The sequence below is a fragment of the Astatotilapia calliptera genome, chromosome 11, assembly GCF_964374335.1.
Source record: "Astatotilapia calliptera chromosome 11, fAstCal68.1, whole genome shotgun sequence".
NCBI lineage: Eukaryota > Metazoa > Chordata > Actinopteri > Cichliformes > Cichlidae > Astatotilapia > Astatotilapia calliptera.
The window spans coordinates 33,969,030-33,995,042 of record NC_137432.1 but is presented as its reverse complement, the minus strand read 5'-3'; the positions used below and the strand labels follow the sequence as shown (position 1 = coordinate 33,995,042).

General features: G+C 39.9%; 1 protein-coding gene and 1 long non-coding RNA gene across 4 annotated transcripts; one reads left to right on the top strand and one right to left on the bottom strand.

The window, feature by feature from the left end:
* Positions 1–12: 12 nt before the first annotated feature.
* On the bottom strand, positions 13–25,512 carry col28a1b (collagen, type XXVIII, alpha 1b). 2 transcript variants are annotated; one of them, XM_026185089.2, is made up of 35 exons: positions 25,355–25,512; positions 24,699–24,835; positions 23,297–23,856; positions 20,590–20,610; positions 20,448–20,507; positions 20,291–20,344; positions 20,177–20,221; positions 20,050–20,076; positions 19,906–19,950; positions 19,782–19,826; positions 18,843–18,896; positions 15,794–15,862; positions 15,479–15,547; positions 14,660–14,728; positions 14,358–14,426; positions 14,191–14,259; positions 12,999–13,067; positions 12,495–12,563; positions 11,877–11,948; positions 11,712–11,780; positions 11,527–11,598; positions 10,770–10,838; positions 10,241–10,309; positions 10,095–10,163; positions 9,931–9,999; positions 9,330–9,398; positions 9,181–9,249; positions 8,635–8,703; positions 8,301–8,381; positions 8,102–8,137; positions 5,999–6,035; positions 5,320–5,874; positions 4,516–4,700; positions 3,633–3,918; positions 13–596 (listed from the first exon to the last, which is right to left on the bottom strand). In XM_026185089.2, exons 2-35 carry the CDS (start codon positions 24,832–24,834, stop codon positions 424–426), a joined length of 3,579 nt encoding a protein of 1,192 aa, XP_026040874.2. In that variant the 5' UTR covers position 24,835; positions 25,355–25,512; the 3' UTR covers positions 13–423. The 2 variants fall into 2 exon arrangements, with proteins under 2 accessions (XP_026040874.2, XP_026040872.2); XM_026185087.2 differs by having other exon boundaries at positions 23,297–23,859; positions 25,355–25,511.
* LOC145431873 (uncharacterized) lies at positions 6,491–13,732 on the top strand. 2 transcript variants are annotated; one of them, XR_013912180.1, is made up of 4 exons: positions 6,492–6,884; positions 6,963–7,133; positions 9,207–9,404; positions 11,074–13,732. It is a non-coding gene; the product is annotated as an uncharacterized LOC145431873 (long non-coding RNA). The 2 variants fall into 2 exon arrangements; XR_013912179.1 differs by having other exon boundaries at positions 6,491–7,133.
* Positions 25,513–26,013: the final 501 nt, after the last annotated feature.

Genomic DNA, 26,013 nt, shown 5'->3' with positions numbered 1-26,013 from the left:
GGATGCTCATGATTAAAAGGTACACTTTTATTTGATCTTTTAATGACATAAGTATTAAAAATAAACATACACATAAAAAGTATCATTAAAAAACATTGCATTATAAAAAAGTTACATTTTCTTGTTCTTAAAGAAGTTAGTGGTATTTTAACAGAGGAGCTCTGAAGTGACATAAAAATTGTTTCCTCTTTTTCTTTGTTTTAAGACAAATACCACAAATAAGTAGTCCACTACATTTAAAACCTAAAACTCAGTTTGATTTAATGATGCTTTCTAACATTAGCTGCTTATCTATCCGTGTCAAAGTAACTACAAGAGTACTCACTTACTGAAGTGAACTTTCTGGTAAATCTCACATCAATTTGAATCAAAATCTTTTCTAAGCATTTCATATGTGTGTGTGTGACTGCAGGCATGTGCGTGTCAGGCCTTGACACAGGCTTCTTTGCAGCTCTTCTCAGTATCAAACTTGTTGTCATTCCCTAAGCAGCCTCCAAACCAGAACTGAGCACAGGAATTCGCCGTGGGATCGTAGTACCACTTCACCACATATTCCCGACACGGCCCTGGATCCAGGGTCTGGGTGCAGCGCTCGGCTAGAGACCACAAAAAATAGTGTTATCAGAGACGACACCTGTGCTAGTAGCCCTGTGGGGACTCTTATTCTTTTGCTGTGTTCAGTTACTGGTAAATATGTTTTCTTTTTTTGTTTAATGGGACAAGGACAGAGGGGCAAAATAAAGCATTGAAACATGGTTTAAAGTTTCCTGTATTGTAATATATTAAGCACTCTGCAGAACTAAGGACATCTGGGAGAGAAACTGAAAATGGCACTAGAATCAAAATGTGGGACCTAACAGTTTCTAATAGATCAACAATGTGACTTTCATGGTGTAGACAGAGGAATTACATTAGAGGATTGCTTTGATCCTCTGATGACCATCAATGTTTGTAGCAAGGTTTACACCAATCCAAATAAAAGCTGCTGGACAACACTGACCAATATTTCTGGCCCTACAAGGCAGTTCAATTCTTACAAGATTCATGAGATCATGATTATGAGAGAATCCTTCAGTGTTCTGTTTGAAAGTGGTATTTAGGGTTGATTCCAGTCAAGTTTTGCTGCCTAAATCATCCAGTTGACTGAGTGATACCTATCCCTATATTATCACATTTTGTGACAGCTGTTTGAAACAGCAACCTTTTTAAAGCAATTTAAAAGCTTAATTTTACTGCTCTGAAGCATCAGAGCAGTAAGAAGAATGCAGGTGTTTACAGCGTTTGTACAGAAATGTCTTTGAAAAATAAGATATGAATCCTATAGTTTCAAATGCATGTTTAAATTGTGTGACAGTTCTTGCTCAGAGCCACTGATGGATATTCTCCAGCAGGGGGCGGCTCTTTTAGATAGAGAAAAAAAAAACAAAAAACATTTTTGCTTCCCTTGATCTGCAAGTTCCTGATGACTTAAGGCCTCACTCTAATTGTTTACCCAGTAAATTCCAATTGGATTAAAATGCTAATTTTTGTAAATAATTAGTATTTTAAATTAAATCCCTGTAATAGTTAGAAATGATGACAAAGCGGGGCATGCTTTAGCGTGGGCCGTACTTGTAATTAACCAGTTCTTCAGTTCCAGTAAGCATTTGCTTTTGATCTCTGATAACGATTACTAAGAGGTCAAGAGCAAAAATACTCGGCTCAAAGATTTACAATCTCATTAACCAATGGGTGAAGTCACTGTGGCCATGTCCAGCCTTTACAGTGGCTTGCAAAAGTATTCGGCCCCCTTGAACGTTTCCACATTTTGTCACATTACAGCCACAAACATGAATCAATGTTATTGGAATTCCACGTGAAGGACCAAAACAAAGTGGTGTACACGTGAGAAGTGGAACGAAAATAATACATGATTCCAAACATTTTTTACAAATAAATAACTGAAAAGTGGGGCGTGCGTAATTATTCAGCCCCCTGAGTCGATACCTTGTAGAACCACCTTTTGCTGACAATCTTTTAGGGTCTGTCTCTACCAGCTTTGCACACCTACAGACTGAAATTCTTGCCCATTCTTCTTTGCAAAACAGCTCCAGCTCAGTCAGATTAGATGGACAGCGTTTGTGAACAGCAGTTTTCAGATCTTGCCACAGATTCTCGATTGGATTTCGATCTGGACTTTGGCTGGGCCATTCTAACACATGGATATGTTTTGTTTTAAGCCATTCCATTGTTGCCCTGGCTTTATGTTTAGGGTCGTTGTCCTGCTGGAAGGTGAACCTCCGCCCCAGTCTCAAGTCTTTTGCAGACTGCAAGAGGTTTTCTTCCAAGGTTGCCCTGTATTTGGCTCCATCCATCTTCCCATCAACTCTGACCAGCTTCCCTGTCCCTGCTGAAGAGAAGCACCCCCAGAGCATGATGCTACCTCCACCATATTTGACAGTGGGGATGGTGTGTTCAGAGTGATGTGCATTGTTAGTTTTCCTCCACACATAGCGTTTTGCATTTTGGCCAAAAAGTTCCATTTTGGTCTCATCTGACCAGAGCACCTTCTTCCACATGTTTGCTGTGTCCCCACATGGCTTGTGGCAAACTGCAAACGGGACTTCTTATGGTTTTCTGTTAACAATGGCTTTCTTCTTGCCACTCTTCCATAAAGGCCAACTTTGTGCAGTGCATGACTAATAGTTGTCCTATGGACAGATTCCCCCACCTGAGCTGTAGATCTCTGCAGCTCGTCCAGTTCCATACTCCTTCCATTTCTGAATGATCGCTTGAACAGTGCTCCGTGGGATGTTCAAGGCTTGGGAAATCTTTTTGTAGCCTAAGCCTGCTTTAAATTTCTCAATAACTTTATCCCTGACCTGTCTGGTGTGTTCTTTGGACTTCATGGTGTTGTTGCTCCCAATATTCTCTTAGACAACCTCTGAGGCATCACAGAGCAGCTGTATTTGTACTGACATTAGATTACACACAGGTGCACTCTATTTAGTCATTAGCACTCATCAGGCAATGTCTATGGGCAGCTGACTGCACTCAGACCAAAGGGGGCTGAATAATTACACACACCCCACTTTTCAGTTATTTATTTGTTAAAAATGTTTGGAATCATGTATGATTTTCGTTCCACTTCTCACGTGTACACCACTTTGTGTTGGTCTTTCACGTGGAATTCCAATAAAATTGATTCATGTTTGTGGCTGTAATGTGACAAAATGTGGAAAAGTTCAAGGGGGCCGAATACTTTTGCAAGCCACTGTATATTCACTGTATGTCTGAAAGCTTGTTTGTTGGATTAACATGAGTAACGCTTATTTGATTTCTTGCCAACAGATCCAGGAGATTTACTGGTTCCAGGAAACCTTGAAGTGATGATGAGATTCCAGGAAGTCAGATCTCCCAACTCAGAAATAGTGCATCAGATAAAGTCATAGACTGAACTCAAAAGACATCTGTCTTCTCATCAAAACAGGAACAAACCTTACATGTAGGCTGACTTTAGGATAAAAATGATTAGAATTTGTAAAAATACATTAGCTACTACTTAGATGCACAGAAGAGGCTTTATCTATCATTTTAGGGGACACCTTTATTTCTCCATCTTACAGTCTCTGCTGCAGACTGTCAGCAGTTACCTGATAGGAAGTTGTCAGAGGACAGCAGGGGCGGAGTTGGTACCGGTGGTATCTTCTCCTCAGGCGGAGTCTTCAGAGTAGGACCAGCTGGCCCGATGGCTCCGGTCATCACCACATCGTGTGTGGGGTTGTTCACATCAAACTGTGGGAGGAACTCTGTTACCGGCCTGAAGGGCTCCCTGTCGAAGAACGGAAGCCTCTGAGTTTCTAAGGTGGTCCTACTGTTCATCGTCGGCCTCTTTCTAGAGGTGGACTCACCGTCAGGGTGTGAACCAGGAGGGCTGGGCTGAAACAGGCACAGAAAAATATTTTAATGTTTAGTTTATCTTACTGTAGAGAGGTACAGAGGTCACCAGGCGACACCTGAGCTAGTCATAGTCACTGAGTGAAATCTGTGGGAAGTGGTGCAGAGCTTCAGAGCAGCTGAAGACAACAGATTTACACAAGAGCTCAGAGATTTACATACATTTTACTAAGAGTCTTTAACTTTGAGGGAAACAATCACCAGCCATTTGAGTTATTTAAGAATGTGGTCCACATTTTGTTTTGCTTTTTTAATTTTGATATAAATATTAACAGAAGAAAATATTTTAGGGTCTTTAGGCAGTTATTCGTAACTCATTGATGACCCCAAGAGGAATGTTTTAAGCACTGTGGTGCTTTCAGCTTGAGCATGTTGGCATATTTAGACAAATGGCAACATTTGCTGAGTTTTTGAATTGGAAAATGTTTTGATATTTCACCTGAATAAAGAAAAATCTGACCTGCTGTTGGCGCTAGAGAAAAAGTCACCAAACTGTGAAGATGATTTTAGTGTCCTTTCGATATTGCAACAGAGTCTGAGCGCACAGAACAAAGTTTAAAAAAACCAGCACGTTTTCACCATTTTCTGGACTCTCCTGAAGTCTCCTGTGAAAGTGGGAGTGTCCGTGTCTGTCCTGTATGGCGGTTCTCGAGCGTTGCTGGAGACTTCTGGGATTCCTGGAGGAAGCCCCGAGCTCGGGATGGAGCTGAACAAGTGTCTCTCTCCGTTTTCACAGATATGACTCAAAAGTTTTTTCTCCAGAGCTGCAAACACCAGAAGACAAATGGACAGTTCTACTCTGCATTTAACAACACAGCAGTTTTTCTGAGGGAGTATTTCTGAACCAAAGCACACAAATACAAGACGTTCCCCAGTTTCAGGTTCATCATATTTACTTTCATGTTCAGGTGCAGATTGAGGATATGCTAGAAAACAGGAAAATGAGACATCTGTGCCCGCTTCACTTCTTTATAATGATAAATGTTCAGTCTCGCTTAACAAGCAGCGTTTCAGATGCCAAAAACATGTTAGTATTGTGTGGAAAATTAAACTCATGAATCTCTGGATAAGACGCATGACTTATCCAAACTCCAATACGAAAGAAAACTATTTATATTTTTTAAGTTTGCTTGGTTTTGAATTGATTGCAGTTTTTCTTACGGGAATTGGTTTGCCTTGTTTATTGGTTTGCTGCGTTGGTTGTGCTCTCCTTGTGTTAGAATCAAGTAGGATCACAGCTGCAGGTTTTCAGTTGGTTAAAGTAAAATGGTTCTTTCTAAATCCACTTTATTGTATTATACTAGGCTTTTTACTTAGCATTTTTTGCTGCATTTCAGTCAGACAAAACTATCAGATCATAAAGCCTGTGTCAAGGCCAGTCACCTGCAAGTGTTGTGAATTCATCGATCAGGTACAAGTGATCACTGTCGGGGTCAGTGGCCATGAAGTTGAGCTCCTTCTTGAACTCTTTGTACAGTGGATCGCTTTTGTTCACCACTCCGATCACGAACATCTCAATGTTGCTTCTCTGGGCTTCTGTCACGGCGCTCTCCAGACTGACCGAGTCCCTCTTATCGGCCTGTCCGTCGGTGATGATGATCGACACCTTCCTCACACCTGGCCGGGCTGCCTTGAACACCTGGTTGGCCTGTTGGATGGCACTGCCTGTGAATGTGCCCTCGCCCAGGTAGGTCATGGAATGCACAGCAGACTTGATCTCATCGAGGCTGGCTTCCTGTCTGAGGCTGACCACCACCATGTTTATGTGGCTGTAGAGGACCACGCCAACACGAGTGATGTCCCGGCTGACCGAGGTGTGGTCGATCAGGGCGTTCACAAAGTCTTTGATCACGTTGAAGTTTTCCGGGCCGACGCTCTCTGAGCTGTCGATCACAAAGACGAGCTCCAAGGGTGTCTGGCGGCACGTCAGTGCACAACCTGATGACATGGAGCAAAAACACGACCAGAGGAGCAAATAAAGGTTAATGACTAAAGAGGAAACTAATCCTTGGTGACTGATTTAAGGAAAACTAAGATTCACAAACTTAATTTTGTGACTTACTGCAGATGGATTTTACTATTTTGATGATTTCATCCCTCTGTGAAAGAGAGTACAATATTTTAGAGGTGGTTCAACACATTTTTTTATTTGTCTTTTTAACATATGTTATTGGTTAAGTTAGGGACCCTATTATACATTTCCATAACATGCACTGTTACTGTTGTGGATGCTGATGTTAAATATGGCAACACAAACAAATAATATCTGTGAGTGTCAAGCTCAGGTTTTTAACTCTGAGTTTCATGCCTTTTTTTCTAAACCCTGAATATGTATGATGTGAGAAAGAGCAGATGTCCTTAAGTGTCAACTCAGTCACAGAAGCCACACCCACCTGTTACTTAAATCTCCGCATGCGGAGAAAAACTCAATAATTTCTGAAGACACAGTCGATGCATCAATGACAACAGACATGACATTATGTTAAATACAGCATAAAATGAGCTGGCAGGAGGTGGGTTACAAAGTGGTTTGCAGATCTGCAGCAACAGCACTAGGGATGGGTATCGAAAACCGGTTCTTGTTGAGAACCGGTTCCCACTGTTTCAATTCCTTGGAATCGTTTGCCATTTTTGCAAACGATTCCCTTATCGATTCCAGTCGCCCCGAATGACGTCACCACGTTGCGGAGCGTCATTTACCTGGCAGGAAACATGGCGCCTAAGCGGCTCAAACGCTCAAAAGTTTGATTATACTTTATGAGAACCGATGACAACAGGGCAACTTGCAAAGTAGATATTTCATTTAAGGGAGGAAACACTACGAATATGCAAAAGCATTTGCTCACAAAACACGCGATGACACGCGTTTTTAATTCCGCTCCGGACTCGTGACTCTCAACCCAGCAGCAGCGCTAACGTTTGCACGTCCTCTCCCGTTAATGCGGCAGGTAAATAATCAACTAACAGTGCATATTATGTTAGCGCAATCTGCCTTATTACAAGACCTGCCATTACTGTACATGTAGGTGACCATGATGAGAGAGACAGAGTCTGGCTGGCGCTCGCTGGCAGTTCTCGCTGCAGTCTACCGGTAGCGTCTCCTTTCAGGCCAGGATAGACTAATGTCACCGAGCAGTGTCTAAGTTTGTGGTCAAAGGCTTGCACCCATTTGCCACAGCAGATGCCCCCGATTTTTGGTAAGTGAATGTGTTTAATTGTAGGCAGGGACATTACTGGATATTCTTGTGTAATTGCCACAGAACAATTTATGTTATACTTTGTTATTGCTACAGAAGAATGTTGCAGCTTTAAGGCAGGGATGACTCCTGGAGTTGCTTTCTCACTGCATATGCTTTATTTCACAATCAGATCGATTTGATAACAAAAACATACAGCAGCTCCTCTCCTACTCCTAGCCCTTCGCTGCGGTGGAAAAAAGAACGACTTCAATCCCCTTCAAGGAACATACGTACAAAATAGTTTTCCTGATACACCAATGGGGCGTTCAATGCCATCTTGTAAATATGAGTACTCTGGCAGAGTAACAGTTCAAATGAAAAATACACCAGAACAAACAAGCAAACAAAAAAAGAAGTGTGGGGTACCTTTGAACCAATGAACAAAGTATAACAATTTATACTTTTTAACATAACCCGACCCCGTCAATATGTGATATGTCTCACAAGAATATTTATTTTATTATTTTACATTTACAATTTTTTTTTCCTGGGGACCCTGTGACACCCTATTGAAGAGCCGTAGGCTGGATCTCTCAAGATCTCACTGTTGGGTTTGTAAGGCCATGTTACTCCTAAATTTCTATCTTGTTCAAAGAGAAGATATAAAACAAAGCTCTGAGCTAATTGACCTTAGTGTTCTCCTTTTTTTAAAAAAAAAAAAGAATCGATAAGAGAATCGATAAAGAATCGAATCGTTAAACAGAATCGAAAATGGAATCGGAATCGTTAAAATCTTATCAATACCCATCCCTAAACAGCACGCAGGCTAAAAAACCTTAAATAGTGTCCCTATATAAGATTATACAGTTGGCTGTCTAGACGATTATCAGCAAACCATTAGCTCATGTGGGTAGTACCAGCGTCTAATGAAAAAATAATCTGAGATTTAATTGGTTTAGAGCTATTTTAAGTGTACTCATACTTACTGTAAGTCCAGGTTCCCCCTTCTGTCCTGTTTTGCCCTGTCATTTAAAACAAGTCATTATTTAGGAAAACACTATAGCATTTTCTGACTTAAATTGTTCTGTTAACCTACAGTTACAGAATGACTTCTTAATTCATCAAGACTTTCTTCAGAGAAGGAAATAAAAGTTAGTATTATGTCTGGCAAAAATATATCAGTACCAGAGGTCCGATGATGCCCGGCTCTCCAGGTTCCCCTCTGTCTCCCTTATTGCCTTTCTCACCTCTGAACCCTCGGTCCCCCTGCAGGAGGAAAAGAACACAAATTTTTTCAGTGTATAAATGACAAAGTAAAGCCGTTATAGCAAACGATGTCCCATCATTCATATATCGGCCAGAATCGCATTTTTCTGCCCAACATGATCTTTTGCATTCATTGTTGCTTCTGTATGTTTGAGGTGATGACACTGCATAGATTATCTTTCACCTTTATTTGAGTGCTGACTTTAGTTTACATAATAATTCCTCACTTCCCACATTGCGAACATCAAGGTACCTTATCACCCTGCAGACCTTGTCCTGGAGGACCTCTGGGGCCGGGCAGCCCCTGAAATCCAGACTCGCCCTGTAAACATTCAGCAGAGTTCATGTTGTCACTCATCCCTGTGTGACCTTTCAGACCTTTATGGTTAATGTTAGTGAGATAATGATATCTAAATTTATGGCAACAATTGTTTCCATACCTGTCTCTAAAAAACTGCATAGATCCACTGAAAAACTTACTGACCCTATCAGATCTTCATTCAAAACAACTCCAGTGTGCTTCTCTTGCTGCTAATGACCACAGCATAAAAGGAGGGAATGTAGGTTCATATGTCTTAGCTAAAATCCAACCAAACCTGTTAGAAAACTCATTATTTAGTTTGCGAGACTCAATGGAAACACAGCAATTCTTTTATCACTGTGTTACCAGAGTGTAGCAAACATGAATTCCCTAAATCAGAATCTTTATTATCTTCATTATTACTTAAAATGTACTTATAGAAACATTCAATAATTCAGCTGCAAGTGAATAAATGTGAGTGACAGGTGACAATGGTACCTTTTGTCCTTGTAACCCTTCTCCAGGTAACCCCTGTGGACCAGGTGGTCCAATTTGGCCAGCTGAACCCTGCAGGAAAAGAAAACTTTATATCTACTTAAGACAACAAAAATACAACAAAATCCATTGTTTTCTACATTTCTGATTACCTTTGGACCAGGTAACCCGATTCCTGGTGGCCCAGCAGGTCCAGGAGGCCCAGGCAAGCCTCTTTCTCCCTGAACGTAAGTTATTAAATATTTATTGATACTTGCAATAATGATAATAGCTTTATTTGTGCATCAGTTTTTAGAACGCACAGTTACAAAATGCTTCATTTAAGTGTACATGCCTACAGACAGACATGCAGTCTTGCATTCTTGCAAACAACATACAGATTTTCAAAAATAAAAGGAAAAATGCAATAATTAAAACTATTATTAATTGCACAAATAAAACTGTTTAAAACCAAAATCATCACAGCAACAAAAGGAAAGTCAGAAAAAGTCGTTATTTGTATTTTTTATCAAACAAGAAAGCAGAAGCTTTTGGATAATAGGTCAGATAAAAGGTAAGACTTCAATTCAACTTTATTTATATAGCACCAAATCACAACAGCAGTTGCCTCAAGGTGCTTTGAAGAGTAAACAGGGGAACTGTTTATTCCTTTTCAAAATCTGACTATCTAAATTATCTATTTAAATGTTCCTAAGAGGTGAAGAGAACTACTCCATAATAATAATTTTTAAAAAAGCCAGTATTTTTACTTACCTTTGTTCCAGGTAAACCAATCCCATCTGGTCCAGTCTCTCCCATCAGGCCAGGAGGCCCGGGAAGTCCCTAAGAATATTTTTTTCAATTGACATTGAAACCTGAGTGTGATTACTTGGAGTCTTGTGCTGATAAAAGAGGCTGTAATCTGGTTTGATACTCACTGGGGGGCCAGTGAAACCTTCTCCTTTTAGTCCAGGTGGCCCAAGGGGGCCCTGTGGCCCTCTGTCACCCTACAAACCAAAACTTAATTGTACTCACATACTTTACTGGGGAGGATAACTGAAGAGTAAACCGGAAGTGAACTGACCTTGGATCCAGGTGAACCAATTCCTGGGTCTCCCACAGCTCCGGGTGGACCTTGTGGACCTGGTTCTCCCTGACAAAACCCAGAAGTAAAGCTGTTACTTTCAACATTATGCACTCCACACTGTATATAAATGCCACTTGTTTTGCACATATTCAACTCTGTATATTTTATATATTTTATTATTATTATTATTTATTTATTTATTTATTTTTACTATTTAATTTGTAAAAATGTGTATACACACACACACACACGCGCGTAGGAAAATATTTAGTATACACATCCAGAAATGCATACACTATTATATATTGTACATATATTTATTAGTTTCAGGTTGGCCATTCTTGTATTTTGCTCGTTTGTGTTGTTGTGTTTGCACATCTCTGTTGCTTGTGGGGCTCGCACACAAGAATTTCACTCGCATGTGCTGTGCCAGTGTGCCTGCACATGTGATGTGACAATAAAAGTGATTTGATTTGATACTATTACTGAAAGTCACACCAACTTTAGTTATGCAGCCTTGATTTACCTTGGCCCCCGCTATACCCCTGCCAGTAAGTCCAGCTGGACCTGGTAGCCCCATAATTCCTGGTTGCCCCTGGAGGAGAAAGCACTTATTAGAAAGATAACGGTACACAAAGCCATTTAAAAATAATTCCCTGAATGCATGATAATATCTAATCATGGCCTTTTTTTAGAACCTGACGGATACCATGGTATCAGTCATACACTTTAACAGAACAATTTCAAATTTTGTAAATTTTTTAATACATTTTTATATTTTCTCTCTTTCCTCACTGCTTGCACCCTGGATGGGCCGGTAACACGTCCAGATGCAACCTATACCTCGTACATGTTCCAGGCACCCCTACCACTCTGAAGTTGTACAAAATAGATGGCTGGAAGGAGGGACGGATGTGCTGTTTGTGTAACTGTAGCAGCAGATTTCTGGTTTTTTTTTTGGGGGGGGGGGGGGTTCCATTTAAGAATTTACTAGTTCACTAATTAACCTTCTGGTTTGCAGGTAGGTCCATGTTGGAAATAAGGTGCTTCTTAAAGCCTGTTTTTGTTTTTTCTGAGTTTGGACCAACATTTAAAGCATGTACATTTTATGTAGCAACAATATTACTTTGACTTGATGTACACTCAGTAATCCAAAAACAACTCCAAATAACATCATCAATGTGAGTGAAATGCTTCTCTCAGTCTCCAGATATCACTTTGACTGCTGTGTAAAATTATTATGACATTTTTTTCTAAAATGCTTCTGGTAAACACACACATACCTTTGGGCCCATTGGCCCCACAGGACCGACTGCACCTTGCTGGCCTCTGGACCCCCGGTCCCCTTTGTCTCCCTGTCAGAATAACACAAAACAACCTGTAAACAATCTTCTGGATTGTGGCTAAGTGCTTATAACCTCTAGAACAAAATATGGAGATCTGATCTGAAACACAGACACACTGTTACCTTCTCTCCTGGGACACCTTTGCCAGGAGCCCCATCAGCTCCCCGGGGCCCCGATAACCCAAGGTCCCCCTGATCAGTAAATGACACAGTGGACAGACAGACTGGTAAAATGTATTTAAAGTACATTTAACAAGCAGAAAACTGACTGACATCAGGCTTCATTACCTTTGGTCCTGGGATTCCATCTTCTCCTGGCTGACCAGGTATACCTGATAACCCCTCAGCTCCAGGGTCACCCTGAAACAGCAAAATGACACAAAAGAGTCCCAGAGGGGTTGAAACTATGCAAATACAATCAGCTACATTAAGAAGATGAATATCTGCGTTATGTTGTCTTTAATTAAGAAGCTATGGCTAGGAGGCAGTTAGCTTGGGTTAGCATGAAGGCTGGAAGCAGGATTGGTGGCTAACCTACAGTTGTCCAAATGAAATAAAATGCATCTTCCAGTTCATAAAATATTGCTCTAACTTTGCAGTAATACCACTTAAAGTTAATTGAGGAATATCTAGAAGAAATTGCTGCTATGGTGGCACCCTGTTACATCACCACACTCAAATTTTCGTTGAGCTCTTTAGAAAGACCCCATTCTTTCAGATGTTTGTAAAAACAGGCTGCATATCTAAGTGCTTGTACACTTGTGTCAAGGGGACTGAAAACACAAAAGGTGTGGCCAAAGATTCATATTAAGTATTATATGTGGATTTGTGGTCAGTTTTTCTTAATATTACTCTGACTACAGGAAGTAACAGCAGGAGTAGTGCAGCAGTGCAAAGAGGACTTACTTTGGGCCCTGGTTCTCCAACACCTCGCTCACCTGGTAGTCCTGGCTCACCTGAGAGGCCCTGATCCCCCTGAAGGTAATAGTCACATAGTCATTTGGGTATTCAAAAAAAGATGTAAATATTTAGTATCATCTATAAGAGTTTCTTTCGTATGAATTTCTTGAAACACCAGAGCACTGCATCTTTAGAAAACATTACTCAGAAACGTAAAGGATATTTGTTTCTCATTATTTTCTGTCATATATACCTTGGGTTTGCCAGTGAGTGTTAATGGTACGTGGCACAACAAATGATAGACTATATGTAAAATATGGACCTTATTATAATAGTATATAGCATAGCATACTACAGACTCAATTGCTGCTTTAGAGTCCGATTTTTCCCTGTTACTATTTTAAACTGAATTGACTGAATTATGTCTTAACCTCCAGCAGCCAGTAAACCCTCTGATTCAGAGGAAGACCGATTCACAATCATCATCTTGTCTGTTATTGTGTGTCTTACCTTTGGTCCTGCTATTCCAACACCTGGAGCTCCTTTGGGTCCTGGAGGCCCAGCTGGACCCTGATCTCCCTGAAGGAAAAAAAGAGAGTTAAGTTGAAGAGGGGGGGGGGCGGGTTGTTTGATTTTTTAGCATGGTGGTTAGCGCCTTCTTGCCAGCAAGATGGTCCTCAGTTTGAATCCACCATCCAGGCAGGGCCTTTCTATGTGGAGTTGACCCAAAACACATGGATGGGGTTACGTCAATTGGAGACGGTAAAATTATACGTAGGTGTGACTTGAATGTGAATGGTTGTCTGTTTAGTGGCCCCTATGCCAGCTGGGATATGCTGTAGTCCCCGTGCAACACTGAAGTGGATCAGTGGAAGAAGCTGGATGTTTCTAAATCTATTTTTGATGAGAAAAGTCAAAGTGACAGTATAACATGTCTGCCTTCAGTTTCAGTTTTTATTTCTAAATGAAACATTAGTCAGGACTGTGTTGAAGGACATGAATTCTTTGTTATTGTTAATCTAATGTTTTTTGGATTTCCCAGGCTTAAATTTCACTGTGTATGTGTATTTACTGTGTATTAACAAGGTCAGACGAGTAAAATCATTGTGTAATAAAATATGCTTAAACAAAAAGTCTCTTTAAAGGTTACGACGTGAAAGAGGGTGAAAATGTTCATCCGAGTCAGAGCACGACTAAAGCTGAAAGATGAGACGAATAAAACAGATGAGACGTTTTGACATAAATATGTGTGATTTCATGTCTCAGTGTCTATTTCAAACTCTCTGCTTACCTGACCGACTGATGTTGGAGAGAAAAACTCCTCAAAACCAATTACTGATAATTTTTCTATGAAATGATGTTACAGTTCACCAGGTGCTTACGATTATTTCAGTTTATATCACATTCATTGAGTCTGTTATTGCATGTACATCATAGTTTACTGCTTACAGTGGAAAGCCCTTCACATCAAGAGAATTTCTTTTTTCCTTTTTACGATTCAAAAAACTTGTAAATCTTTAAATACTTGTAAACATTTCCACTACTGGAAATCATCACAAAAGGATTAGCCGAGCAGTTTGCTGAAAAATAGGAATAATTAATGACTTTTAAATTTTTTACTTAACAAAGCCATCAAGCTGACAAAATGAGACCCTTTGATGGACTCATTCTGGCCCCTGGGCCACATGTTTGACATGTTTACCTTTTCTCCTTGAAGTCCTGGACCAGGAGCACCAACTGGACCTTGATTTCCTGGTGGACCAAAATTGCCCTGAGAAAAAGGAATAGAAGAAATGCAATGATTAAAGATTCAGATCTGTACATGGAGACATTGATGAGGAATTCAGCAGTAAATTTTAGTTAAATCACCTTGTCACCTTTGATCCCAATACCAGGAGGCCCACGACTTCCCTTTGGACCTTCATATCCTCGATCACCCTAAAGAAAATATGAGAAATCTGATTTATACATAGCTGTATGTAAATTATACAATTAAGAACAGCAATCTTTCAATCCTACCACTTACACTGATCTGTATATTTTTTTAAAATACAAATTAGTCTGTTTCTTTTCCTAAACTCTTCTTTGGATGCTGGCTGCATTTTGTTCCATGCTCCAGACATGTTCCAGACTTTTATGCAGTACTGTATGTAATCAAAGACTTTTCCCACCTTTGGTCCTGGAAACCCCTCTCCAGGAGGTCCAGGATTTCCTTGTGTTCCAGGTGATCCTTGAGGTCCCTGGAACAAACAGAACTTTAAATAAAAGTCTGTACTTGTGAAGGTTTTAGTAGCTGCAGATCTAAAACAGAAAAGGGTGATTTTAAAAAGAAAAGGAAAAGCCTAGGACTTACACAAGATTTATTTGAGCTATCAGGCTTAGCTGAAGGTTTGGCTGACAACCCCGATGTAACAAACAGTCAGATCCCATATGGGACAGGGTATTTACTGTATTTGCTTCAGCCTCCCAAATGCAAACTGCTTTGCAACCCATCTCACTTTGGCTCCTCTATTCATGCTGTGTAAGTCTTCCTGCTGCCCTCTAGGCTAATAAAGCATTCATTAACCTCTTCCATGTGCATAAATGTAAGGTTAGGTAAGTCCCAGAACAGAGCTGCGATGTCACTTATTGTGGATAAAAATACCTTTTTCTTGTAATTATTGTGGTCTAAGTTAGCTAACAGGGTAACAAATTTAAAAAATGCCTAAATGATTACGCATCACAGTAAAATAACCCACAATAACATCAAAAATCATATGGAAAAAAATACTAGAGAGTTCTAGAGAGTAGAGTTCTAGACATTTGTAGAATAAATGGTACATTGAAGCTGTTTTGGTGGCACAAAGCGGCTCAGCAGCTTACGAAGTTATGTCAGTTTTGTCTAACTTTTATCTCACTTGTCTGTATGTTTATATATAAAAGCTCACTACGACACTGTTACTCATAAGATATGAGCTCTTTATGCCAAAGATCCTAATCTTCATACTTACCGGGAGTCCTGGTTCACCTATGCCCGGAGGACCTGCTGGACCTGGTCTTCCCTGATTACCCTTGTCACCCTGTAATTAGTAAAAAGTAAAAACAAAATTTCCCATAACTCAGTAATAAAATATTTTTTTTTATTCAGTGTCTTGCAGTTGTAGCAGTTCAACTGAGATGATTTAATAGGTATTTGAATTCCTTTCTCACAGAAACAAAACCTCACCGCTGTTTGACTTCCAGCAATGAAATATCTCTCTCCATCCTCACTGACATTTTCACTTTGAATTATGATTTTTATAGTAATTGTAATATAAATGTGTCACCTTGGCTCCTGGGAATCCAATACCAATGTCTCCTGGTTGTCCAGGTTCACCGCTGGGTCCTCTTTCTCCCTGAGAGTAATCAAGTTCAAAGGTTTGTATGTTATGTGATGATACAGCAAACAACACAGAAAACAGGTTAACAGAATGTAAAATGACGAGATGACAGATGGTGCCAGGATGCATGTAGTCCTTCTAATCCAATAAAATCATTCTAATCTATTGTTTTATTCTTTATGGGGACCTGTTATGCTCCATATTTTTACTACTGGACCCCCTCTAACATCACACGAAGCCAAGAGTAGAAAAAAAAATTGGAAACTGAGAATTTACATTCACTGCACTTTGGCTATGTTCAGTATGAGAATCCATCATCATGCATTAGAGAGGGAAAAGGCAATAAAAGAACAATCTCAGGGATTCTTTCAGGGAAACTTTGCTGTATACACAGCTGTACAGTACAAACAGTTTATTCATGAACAACTAAAGTCCTGCTGTGGTAGAATTCAAAATTAAATTAAGATGAAGAAATGTATATGAGAGAACCATCCAATCCAGGATACTGACAAAGCAGTCTAACTGGGCAACTTTAGTCCAAGCAACAAATGCTGTATATAATGCTTATGGAAATGTTTATTGTTTTTATTACACGTAAATTCAAAGTGCTTGACATAAGTGCTGAAGGCCCTGAATGTGAGAACATACATGAAAGTTCTCTTGTCACCCTGACACTGACTCAGTAAATCAACCTCACTGTTGAAAAAATACACCACTTAGGAATACTCTTCAAACAGCACAGCCAAAAAAAATAAATAACAGCAGAGCATGAACTCAGTCTCTGGATCCAGAAAGACATCTGGGATATTTTCTTGAGAACATCAAGATGATGTCTCCCAATATTTCTTATTTCAGTTTCATAGTGTGTATTTGTGAAGGTAGAATATTCATCTTTATGCAAATCTATTCAAAACCTTTTTGCAAAAAATGACCAGATAAACTTATCCAATCACATAGCTTACTAAAAAACTGTAGTCAGACATTCAGAGTGTCGGCTATTAAAAAAAATGCGATAAATCACATGTGATTTTATCGGCATAAAGACATTTTTGTTAAAAAGAAATGGGGAAGCTCTGTGGCGATGGAAGCAACACCATCTTATTAGGCTTTGGCACACACTGTAAAGGTCAGTATTATGTCCCTCGCTTTCTTGAGCCAAAGCTGATATGTGACCGTGCAGATGTTGTCAGGGAAAGTGTCCGCACAGTCCTGCATATGAATGATGGTGTGTCAGAGATTGCAACATTTTCTTTTTTGTCTGACCAAATAGTCATGATTTTATTGACATGATAATCTAAATGTTTGGGATACATAACTTTTAGTTCCCTAAACTGAAGAAGACTCGTATGCCTGTCAGTAAAACCTGAATATGGACATCATTAAGAGTTTGTATGGAAAAAGAATGAGAATGAGCAACAAGTGAGTTCTTGAGCTTTGGGGGACCTTGTAGACTGCTTTTGCTCAATACAAAGCAGCATTACGAGCATTATTTTAGAATAAAAATATATATTTAAGTTGATAAGGCACTATTTTATTTAGAGATTAATGTCACAGTATCTCAAAAACAGGGTTTTTATATTTTAAGGATAAATTCACAAAATTCTAGAAACTTTTGTGGAAATATCCAAAACTTTACTACATAGTTGTGTAATATAGGTTTTCACAGGACTATATGCACTCCATATAATTTGGAAAAGTCAAACAAGGCTTGACAAGAAGATTCTCTAAAAAAAAAGATGGGAGCAGAGTTTAGGTTTGCAAAACTGCATCTAAAAAACAATTTCTGGAACAATATTCTTTGGACTGATGAGACCAAAGTGGAGATGTTGGGCCTTTGGGATACTTTGAAGCCTAGGCTTATTATTTTGTTGGTTCTCCCCTGGAACCTCTTATTTCCCTAAATTGTCTAAAGCCTGAGGGTCACGCTATGAAGCAAGTTCACTGTAGCCAGAGTTTCTTGAAGTTAGCTGGCTTGACAAAACCTAAAACCTCAGAAACATCACAACAGTGGTTATCAGTTTTCTTTGTTCACCCAGGCTTTCTGCTTTAAGCACTGAGCATGCTCACATAAGTGGGTTGTTTCACATGTCATTTAATTTTATTTGTGGTGTAAAATGGATCAACTGAGAACCAGCTGCTGCAAACAGACACATTATCCAAGGAAGGGTGAAACAGTCTATTAAAAATATTAAACATATAACAGCGAAAGCCATCACTGGTGCTGCAAAGACACAAGGGTAATGCTGCAGAAAATCATGAATCTTATGAATTCGTGATCATCACCAGCACACAGAGCAATCAAATACATTACATATTACCTCAAATTAATACATTTATTTTACAGCTGGGTGCACATTAGAGCTCTGAAACTTTAAACTTGATGCATTTAAACACTAAAGGTTATTCAGTGAGCTCGGTGCTGACAGTTATGTAGCCTAATGAGGGCTGTTGCCAGAACAAAGAGAAATTTATTCTATTGATTGGGGAACAAATAGTCTACACCTGTAGGCGATCAGTGTTCTAATCTGTGTTTTAGGAGGTGCAGTTCCAGCAGTGTAAAAGACACTTAGCAGCATTAGGACCAAGTATAAAAACATTCAGTAATTTTCTCAGTCGCCAGCTGAAAACATGTAAATTTCAGCGAGGATGCAATGCAGTTTGTGCTTTGGTTGTATTGCTTCAGCAGCTGTATCGCACTAAAAACATACCACAAATAAATCTGCCCTCTGTGTATATGTAGTTCAATGTAGATCTTTATTGAAATGTCTGTTAGTGTTTCTTGTGCTCAGGTTCTTGTTTTTTCTCCCTGGTGCCTCGTTTTCTTTGTGACTCTTTAAATCAACTATTAAATTTCCTCTATTGCTCAGATATTTTTGTTCCTGCAATTTGCATTTGGGTGGCACATCAACTCTGTGAAGAGATTTTGTTGCAGTTTTAAAGGCTAGTCCAACCAAGCAGGAATGACAGAGAATCCATTGCATCTTGAGAAACTTACTTTAGAACCCGATGGGCCTTCAGGACCCACCTCCCCTGGTGGTCCTGGCGCTCCCTGCAAAAGAAATACACATTTACTCATTTATAACCTACATAATCTATAACCTTATATTTCACTTCTCAAATGAATCAAACAAAAAGCAGTCATGTATGAATCAAAAAGGAAGCCCCCACACTGTGTTACTGATCTGCAGGTCAAGACCAACCCACTGCCGCTGAATAAAAAATACAACAGGATTAAGATCGACATTCATGTCTTTCATGCCATTCGATTCTCATGCCTAGCTCATGAAACAACAAGGTTATACTGACACTGTGCCAGTAGCACAGAGGAGGAAGAGTGCTGCTGTGCGGCCAGGTCGCTGCACTAATCCCATCACACAAAGTCTGTTCCTGCAAAAGAATAATATCCTGCAAGCCTGGATTCACAGCTTTAGATAGCCCCAATGGTATCAGGATTACCCATAATCCAATATTCACATTCCATTAGTGCAAAGACGAATAAAAGACAAATTCCACTTCCATTTTTCATATTGAAGAGAATACCAACTGTCGGATGTCGACTTTTCAGGAGCCTGAGCGATGAGTTTTGAAAGTAATGGAACTTAAATTTTGACACTGAAAAATAGAAAATTGCTTGTGATTGAAAAAAGTCCAAATTCATTAAAAATCTGTTGTCTTTAAAGATGAATTATACCATTCGCAAAACAGTGGATGACAACTCAGTGACTCCATCTTGTATAAACAGTTGGTTTGGTTGCCTTCCATGAATTACATGGACATCTTTTTATCCTCTCTTTTCATGGATTCACAAGTGTGTGAATAATGTAGACAAAAAGTCAGGAAAGCCTCACAAAAATGTGGGATTTAAACCAGGGCCCATAATTGTCACAATTCAGTATAAAACAAAACCAGAACTGAGACTTGTGGCCACTCCTACCTGTGCTCCTTTTGGTCCTTGTGGGCCCGGAGGACCCTCTGGGCCCTGCAACATAAAACCTATGTCACTACATGGATAAAGTCTGGGGTGTTTACTGAAACATCTCAGAAAAAAATGACCATACAGTGTCACCCTTTTCCCCAGGAGTGCCACAGTCTCCTCTGTCCCCCTACAAGACCACACGACACAACGTTAGACCCTGCAGATATTTTCTGAGGACATGTTTCAATAGTGAGAACAGAGCAGCTGAAAGGTCACAGTCACTCACCTTGTTGCCTTTGTAACCTGTGCGGCCCTGCAAACAATTCAAACAGGTTAAAAACCGATGTTTCATCTCTTAACATGCTTGCTGTTTGGCAGTTGTGCAAAAACAAGGGACAAATCTGCTTTCTTACCGGTGGACCATCACTTCCAGGTGTGCCATTCAGCCCAGACTCCCCCTTTAAACAGAAGCCCACTAATTAAACACTGAAATATTTTAGAAAGACTTTCTTTGTGTCACGACTCACCCTCGCTCCTTTTTGACCAGCTGGCCCTCTGAAGCCTGGGTCTCCTTTTCTACCCTGGAAATATTACCAGTTTTAAGATGAAGCAATGATTAAGCTGTAAAGCTAATAGTGTTTTCCACTTATGAAACTCCTCAGTGTTTAGTTGCTGAAAACTCACAGGACTTCCTGGAGGACCTCTCTCTCCTCTTTCACACAGACATACTTGGGCCTGTGGACACTATCAGAGCGAGAAAAATATTATAAAGTCAGTGCAACCATTAGCCATACTAAATAGATGTTGACTTCCATTTAAGTCTTACCCCTTCATATGCAACTGCACCCTGTGGAAAAAAACAGAAGATAAAAAAAATGTGTCAGTTACGTCCATCTTTTATCTACAGTCTGAGTCCCACTGGGGAATGGTGCTAGTTGCTTGGCAGCAGATGTGTCCACCACTTTAAAGTATTTTAAAGTCAGTACTTTTCCCCTTTACCTTAAGACCTGTTAAAGTTTCCACTATGATCTGACTGGGTCCAAGTGACATCACAGGTGAATCCAAGCCTTCTGGCGAATGCTTTCATGGCTGTTTCTTTCTTTTTTGTGTGACCACACAGACTTATCTGAAGCAACACTACACACCAACTATGTCTTTTCTTTTTCCATTTCTGCAAGTGTACTTGGAAGAAATGTAACGACATTGCTTGTTTGTGTTGTCAGCAGCTGCCCATGTCTGTAACTTGTAACAGGATACTTTCATCATATCTAGATAAAGGATCTAAATATTTCTGTTTGCCATGAACTATGCAAATAATTTAGTAGTGATTTTCAGACTTGTGTGTAGTTTTACTCTTCATGAAATACTATCTGCAGGACACTTGGTACTGCACAGAACCTGAAAATCATCTCTACAGCTGTGTTCACATCATTATTTCCAGTGAACTAACCCCAACTGGTTTTTGGTTACCCTGTGACAACACATACAGAAAGATATAAAAATGCAATATGCTAAAAGAAACCTCTACAGCAAACAATGAGAACAAACAACTTTGGGCTTTGAGCACAAGATGAAAACTGAAAATCTGTCATTGTTAATGTTAACATTTCATGGTACAATTTTTAAATAATAATTAATCTAATTATGTGAACTCAACCTAAGCTTTTGGGGCACTTGGGTGCCTGGGTGCCAACTCAGCATAGCAGGTAAGTAACCTCTATAAGCTCTATAAGTTCTACATTTGGTAAAACTGGGTACTGTCCTCTGTCATGTAGCTGTCTCTGTTTTGGAAGTGCTAAATGTGATTGAATAAAATGGCACATTAATGAAAAGCAGAACAAGCCATGCCAGTCTCTCAGACTAGCCGTGACCTCCTGCAGATATTTGACATTTCTGGGTGCTGTGGAAAATGCAAAGCAGCCAGGAAAACACCCTCATGCAGACACAACTCTTACTTAACCCCTGGGGCAACCTCAAAATCCCACCCTTTCGTGAACCTCGGGACCAAAAATGGTCCCGCCCCAAAAGTGCTCTAAAAATGTTATATATCAATATTTTTTTCTACTTTAAGATGTGAACCCGCTGTAAGGACAGCATGAGCATGAACAAGACTAAACAGAAGATGATCTCTGTAGCCCAGTTCCAGACACGGCATCTGATGTCAGTAATTTTAGGAGAGTATGCAGGATGTCAGATACCTATGTCCTATTCTATTAGAAGGAGCTGCTGAATTATAGGTATCAGTAGTACACCTTTGTGTTACAGTGACAGCAGTCACATTCTGGTTTCTTTTATTTTTTTAATTACAGTTAAGGTTTTTAAGACAAACTCTGATTTTCAAGATTGTTAAACTCTTTCAAAAAAGAGAAATTGAGTAATGTAGCATTAAAACATACATCAAAGCACAGGTTAATTTCTTCTGTTTGTACATAAACCTTTAATCTGTCAAAAGCTAAACTTTTACCTCTTTTAACACCAACCAGAGAAGAAGTGACTCGTTTAGGGCTTGTTGTGTTTAAACTACTTCTTTAGGGGTCACCACAGGGGTATTTAGAAATACCCTATACCTGGGCGACTCTCTGATAAGAGGTTATAAATTTTTATTTGTTATACTTTTATAATATTTGCCTGTCATCCACCCAATGCCATAAAGTTAGCATGCAAGCAGTTTGCCTGATAGTTCTAAGATACTTTCACTTATGACCTTTTAGGGTAGAAATGCTGAGCTTGTGTTTAGTGCATCCTCTGCTCTATTTACTAAGCAATTTAACCACCCAGTCAATTAAAATAGATTGTTAGCTACACTGTAGCGCTTGTCACCACTCTACTTTGCTGAGGCCAATGGCACAGCCAAGAACAAAGATAGCCCTTAATGGAAATTCATAAACTTTTTCTATGAGTGGTAAAAGAATTGAGGTAAATTAGGTGAAATGATTGGTTTAGTCTTGGACTTTGAGGTTTTACTATAAAGTTTAATGTGGACAATTGATATTTTAATATAAATTTATTTATTACATAACAATATTATGAAAACTTTCTCCTGTATCGTCTTGATGCATGCTCAACCACCCAGACAGGAAATCCCGAAAGGTTGATTCTCTTCGTCTGGACGTGGCATTTTCAGTGCTGTCACCTTATCTCAAGTCTGTTCTGGATTCAAACTTTCCAGAGACATTTAAGTTAACTGTATGAAGATGTGGCATAGATAAAGCTTTGAATAGTCGGTAGAACTCGATAGGTAGTACACAGTTCCAGCCCTTTTCCAAAACTTTCAAAGTAAAACAAGAAGTAACCAAGTAGCTGTGGTAGCACTCATATAGTATATTTTGTGTTTCCCTGGACTGAATCTATAGTCAGCGTCTTTATAATAAGCTTTTTTTTGTCATTCAGTAAGCTTTGTCAGGTCCTTCAATAACTGAAGTTTATTTCCAAGCACAACGTTTTCCAAAAAAGCATTTCACCACTCTGATGTGTCTCGACTCTGTACTGGCACCTCTGTGCCTGAGCTCATTTTACTTGAAGCCAACACTCACCATCTCTTTGAGCAGCTTCTCTTCTAGCTGAGAGTCGAGCATACTTTGGACAAACTGCTGAGCAGGTGTGCTGGCGATGGCCCGGAGCTTGGCATTATTCTGCTGGGCAATATCTGATAGCCCAACAGCAAAGAACTTTATGCCATGACCTTTGGCCTCCACAGCAGCTGCAATCACATCAGGGTTACGGGGATGATCGACTCCTTCTGTCATTAGCACCGCCACCCTCACGCTGTCCTTTGAGGTCTCATGCACCAGCAGCTGTGAGGCATTGGTGATGGCGTAGGTGGTATAGGTGCCGTGACCGATGTAGTTCATGGTGCTGACTTGACCGTGAAAATAGTCCAGGTCTTTCCAGGCTGAGAATCTGTGCTCTATGGATACAGTGCTGCTGTACTGCAGCGCAGCCATCCGCACCTTCATCGTCCAGCTGGGCACCTGCAGCATGGCGAGCCGGGTGCTGAAGCTCAACACGAAGGTCTTCTGTTTCTCGAACAGTGATATGGTTGCGCTCTCAGAGCTGTCCAGGATGAATGCCACTTCCAGTGAACATGTCAGACCTACTTGAGAGGGAGATCACAAAAACTGACATCAAGCTAGAAGTATTAGAAACAGGACTCATTTCAGGATTGGCACTCTGACACCTTTCTAACTTCTGTCCACAAATTCAGTCCCTTCTGCCAGCAGTCGGTATGTATCCATTACACTATCAAAAGTGCTCTAATGTCTCAAGCAACACTTCAAACAGCTGTGGATTCACGTGTAATCATGAATTCATGAAATATTCTGGAATAAACCTGATTCGGGGGAAATACCCACTCCCAAATTCCTAATACCAGATGCCACAGGAGACCTATAAAGGTCTTGTGTCCTGAGCTGTTTTGGCAGCATGAAGGGAAGCTACACAATAAATAATAAATACAGAGACTTAATGTTGTGGCAAGTCAGTGTAAGTGCATCTTGTGGAAAATTAAAGCAACAGTTTTGAGTAGTTCTACATTACTAAAACTGTCCAGTAAAGGCTCAAGGACCAAGTGAAAGACCCCAGATTGTCAACTTCCAACCTTAGAACTTACAGTTACTTTAGTTGCAGTTCCTCACTTCAACTGCAATGGGATCAGAGTTAGTGGTGTTTGTTTTTGTACTAAATGAAATCAAATTGCCACATGTATCCATCCATAATCCATCCATTTTTTTTACATTTAAAAAAAGACACTTAAAGGAAGGCATTGTGGGTGGATGACTTAAGAAATTCTCGTGTAGTTTTTTTTTTTTACTTAAAATTTGATGACTCAACCATTTCACTGGCCTGATTTCACCATCCCTCACTCAACAATTTGTTCCCTCAGTGCAACATAGTGACTTTCACCACCAGCATGTGGAGACCTCATCTAAAAATTACCATTTCTTCCCTCATCTTGCAGCCTGTAGTTGTTCCTGCGCCCTGTCTTTCTCCTCTGGCCTGTGGCCTTGTGTAGGAGAGCCAGCAGCAGAAGGCAGACCCCGACTCCTCTGCTCAGGTTTCCCTTCAGCAACATCCTAACAGAGAAAAGAGGAGAATGTTAGGGGGGAAAGCAGTGTATGAAAGCACAATGGGTTATTTCATTTTTAATAGGATTCCTTTTACTATCATGGACACTGCTAACCACACCCAGTTGCAGATCCCAAAAAAGGGAGCTGTGTTCTGCATTTCACAGAAATGGCAGCAATTCTAATGGTATTAATTTGCTTAGATGACACCGTTCCTCCTACTGATAATGCGCTTTCTCAAATACTTACTATATTACAGTGCCAACAATATGTAAATGTGTGTAAAACCAGAATAATCTGTGCAAATATTTTTCTGTTAATAAGTTACAAATGCTGCAGAATCTAAACAATATCTTCATATAAAGTTAAACCTCTGCCAGGTGATTGAGAAAAGGACACAGCAACATACCTAGACTGGAGTGCAAAAAAACCTGAAGTTGCCATTCAAACTGTGACACCACGAGGTTCACTACTTTGCAAAAAAGTTTTACAAACAAAGCAAATATATATATATATATATATTATTACCTCGAATCTCATTTAGCTGCAGCCAGTGTTTGTAGTCCAGTCAGCTCTTTGAGAGGCATTTCTCCGCAGAACCCGGGGTCCCTATAAACCAGACTGAGATAAACTGAGGACCATCGCATGAGCTGATGTGCTGTGTGTGTGAGAGTGTTTGTAGCCGGGGGCCCTCCCTGGTGCAGCTCCAACATTTTAGTCCAGTGCAGCGCTTCATGCCTGACAGAAGGGATCCCATGAAAGTCTTGTGCGCATTGAGTCCGTGCACTAAAATCATTTAGATTTTAGAGATAAATAGCATTTGCAATAGTCATCACTCCAACCCATAAATAATGCATCTAAAAACCACTGCCAACATAAAATAAAGCAAACTACATTAGTTTGCAGAGATAAAATAATCTTAAAGTATTTTTTTCTCGGCATCTTTTTTTTCTTAACAAACTTGTCAGTTTTCTGGCTATCATGGGTTGGTTACTAAGGAAAATAGCTTGTTGTGCAAAAAAAATCCCAAATGAATTTCGTTCTCTTGCCTTTTCCACTCTCCCCCACTAATGTGAAAAGCAGATGAATTGTGGTCGTATGATACTCTTGTACAGCGCAGAAATCGACCTCATTTCAATAACATTGTCAGTCCGACAACTCAACTCGTATTGTTTAAATATATTTAA

Coding starts and splice junctions, on each gene's coding strand:
- col28a1b (XM_026185087.2), bottom strand. CDS start 24,834: ATGTTGCTGAAGGGAAACCTGAGCAGAGGAGTCGGGGTCTGCCTTCTG. Junction 10,000..10,094: donor AAGGTTTCACTGGCCCCCCA/GTGAGTATCAAA, acceptor AAATATTCTTAG/GGACTTCCCGGGCCTCCTGG. Junction 8,704..9,180: donor AAGGGTTACAAGGACAAAAG/GTACCATTGTCA, acceptor GAATGTTTACAG/GGCGAGTCTGGATTTCAGGG.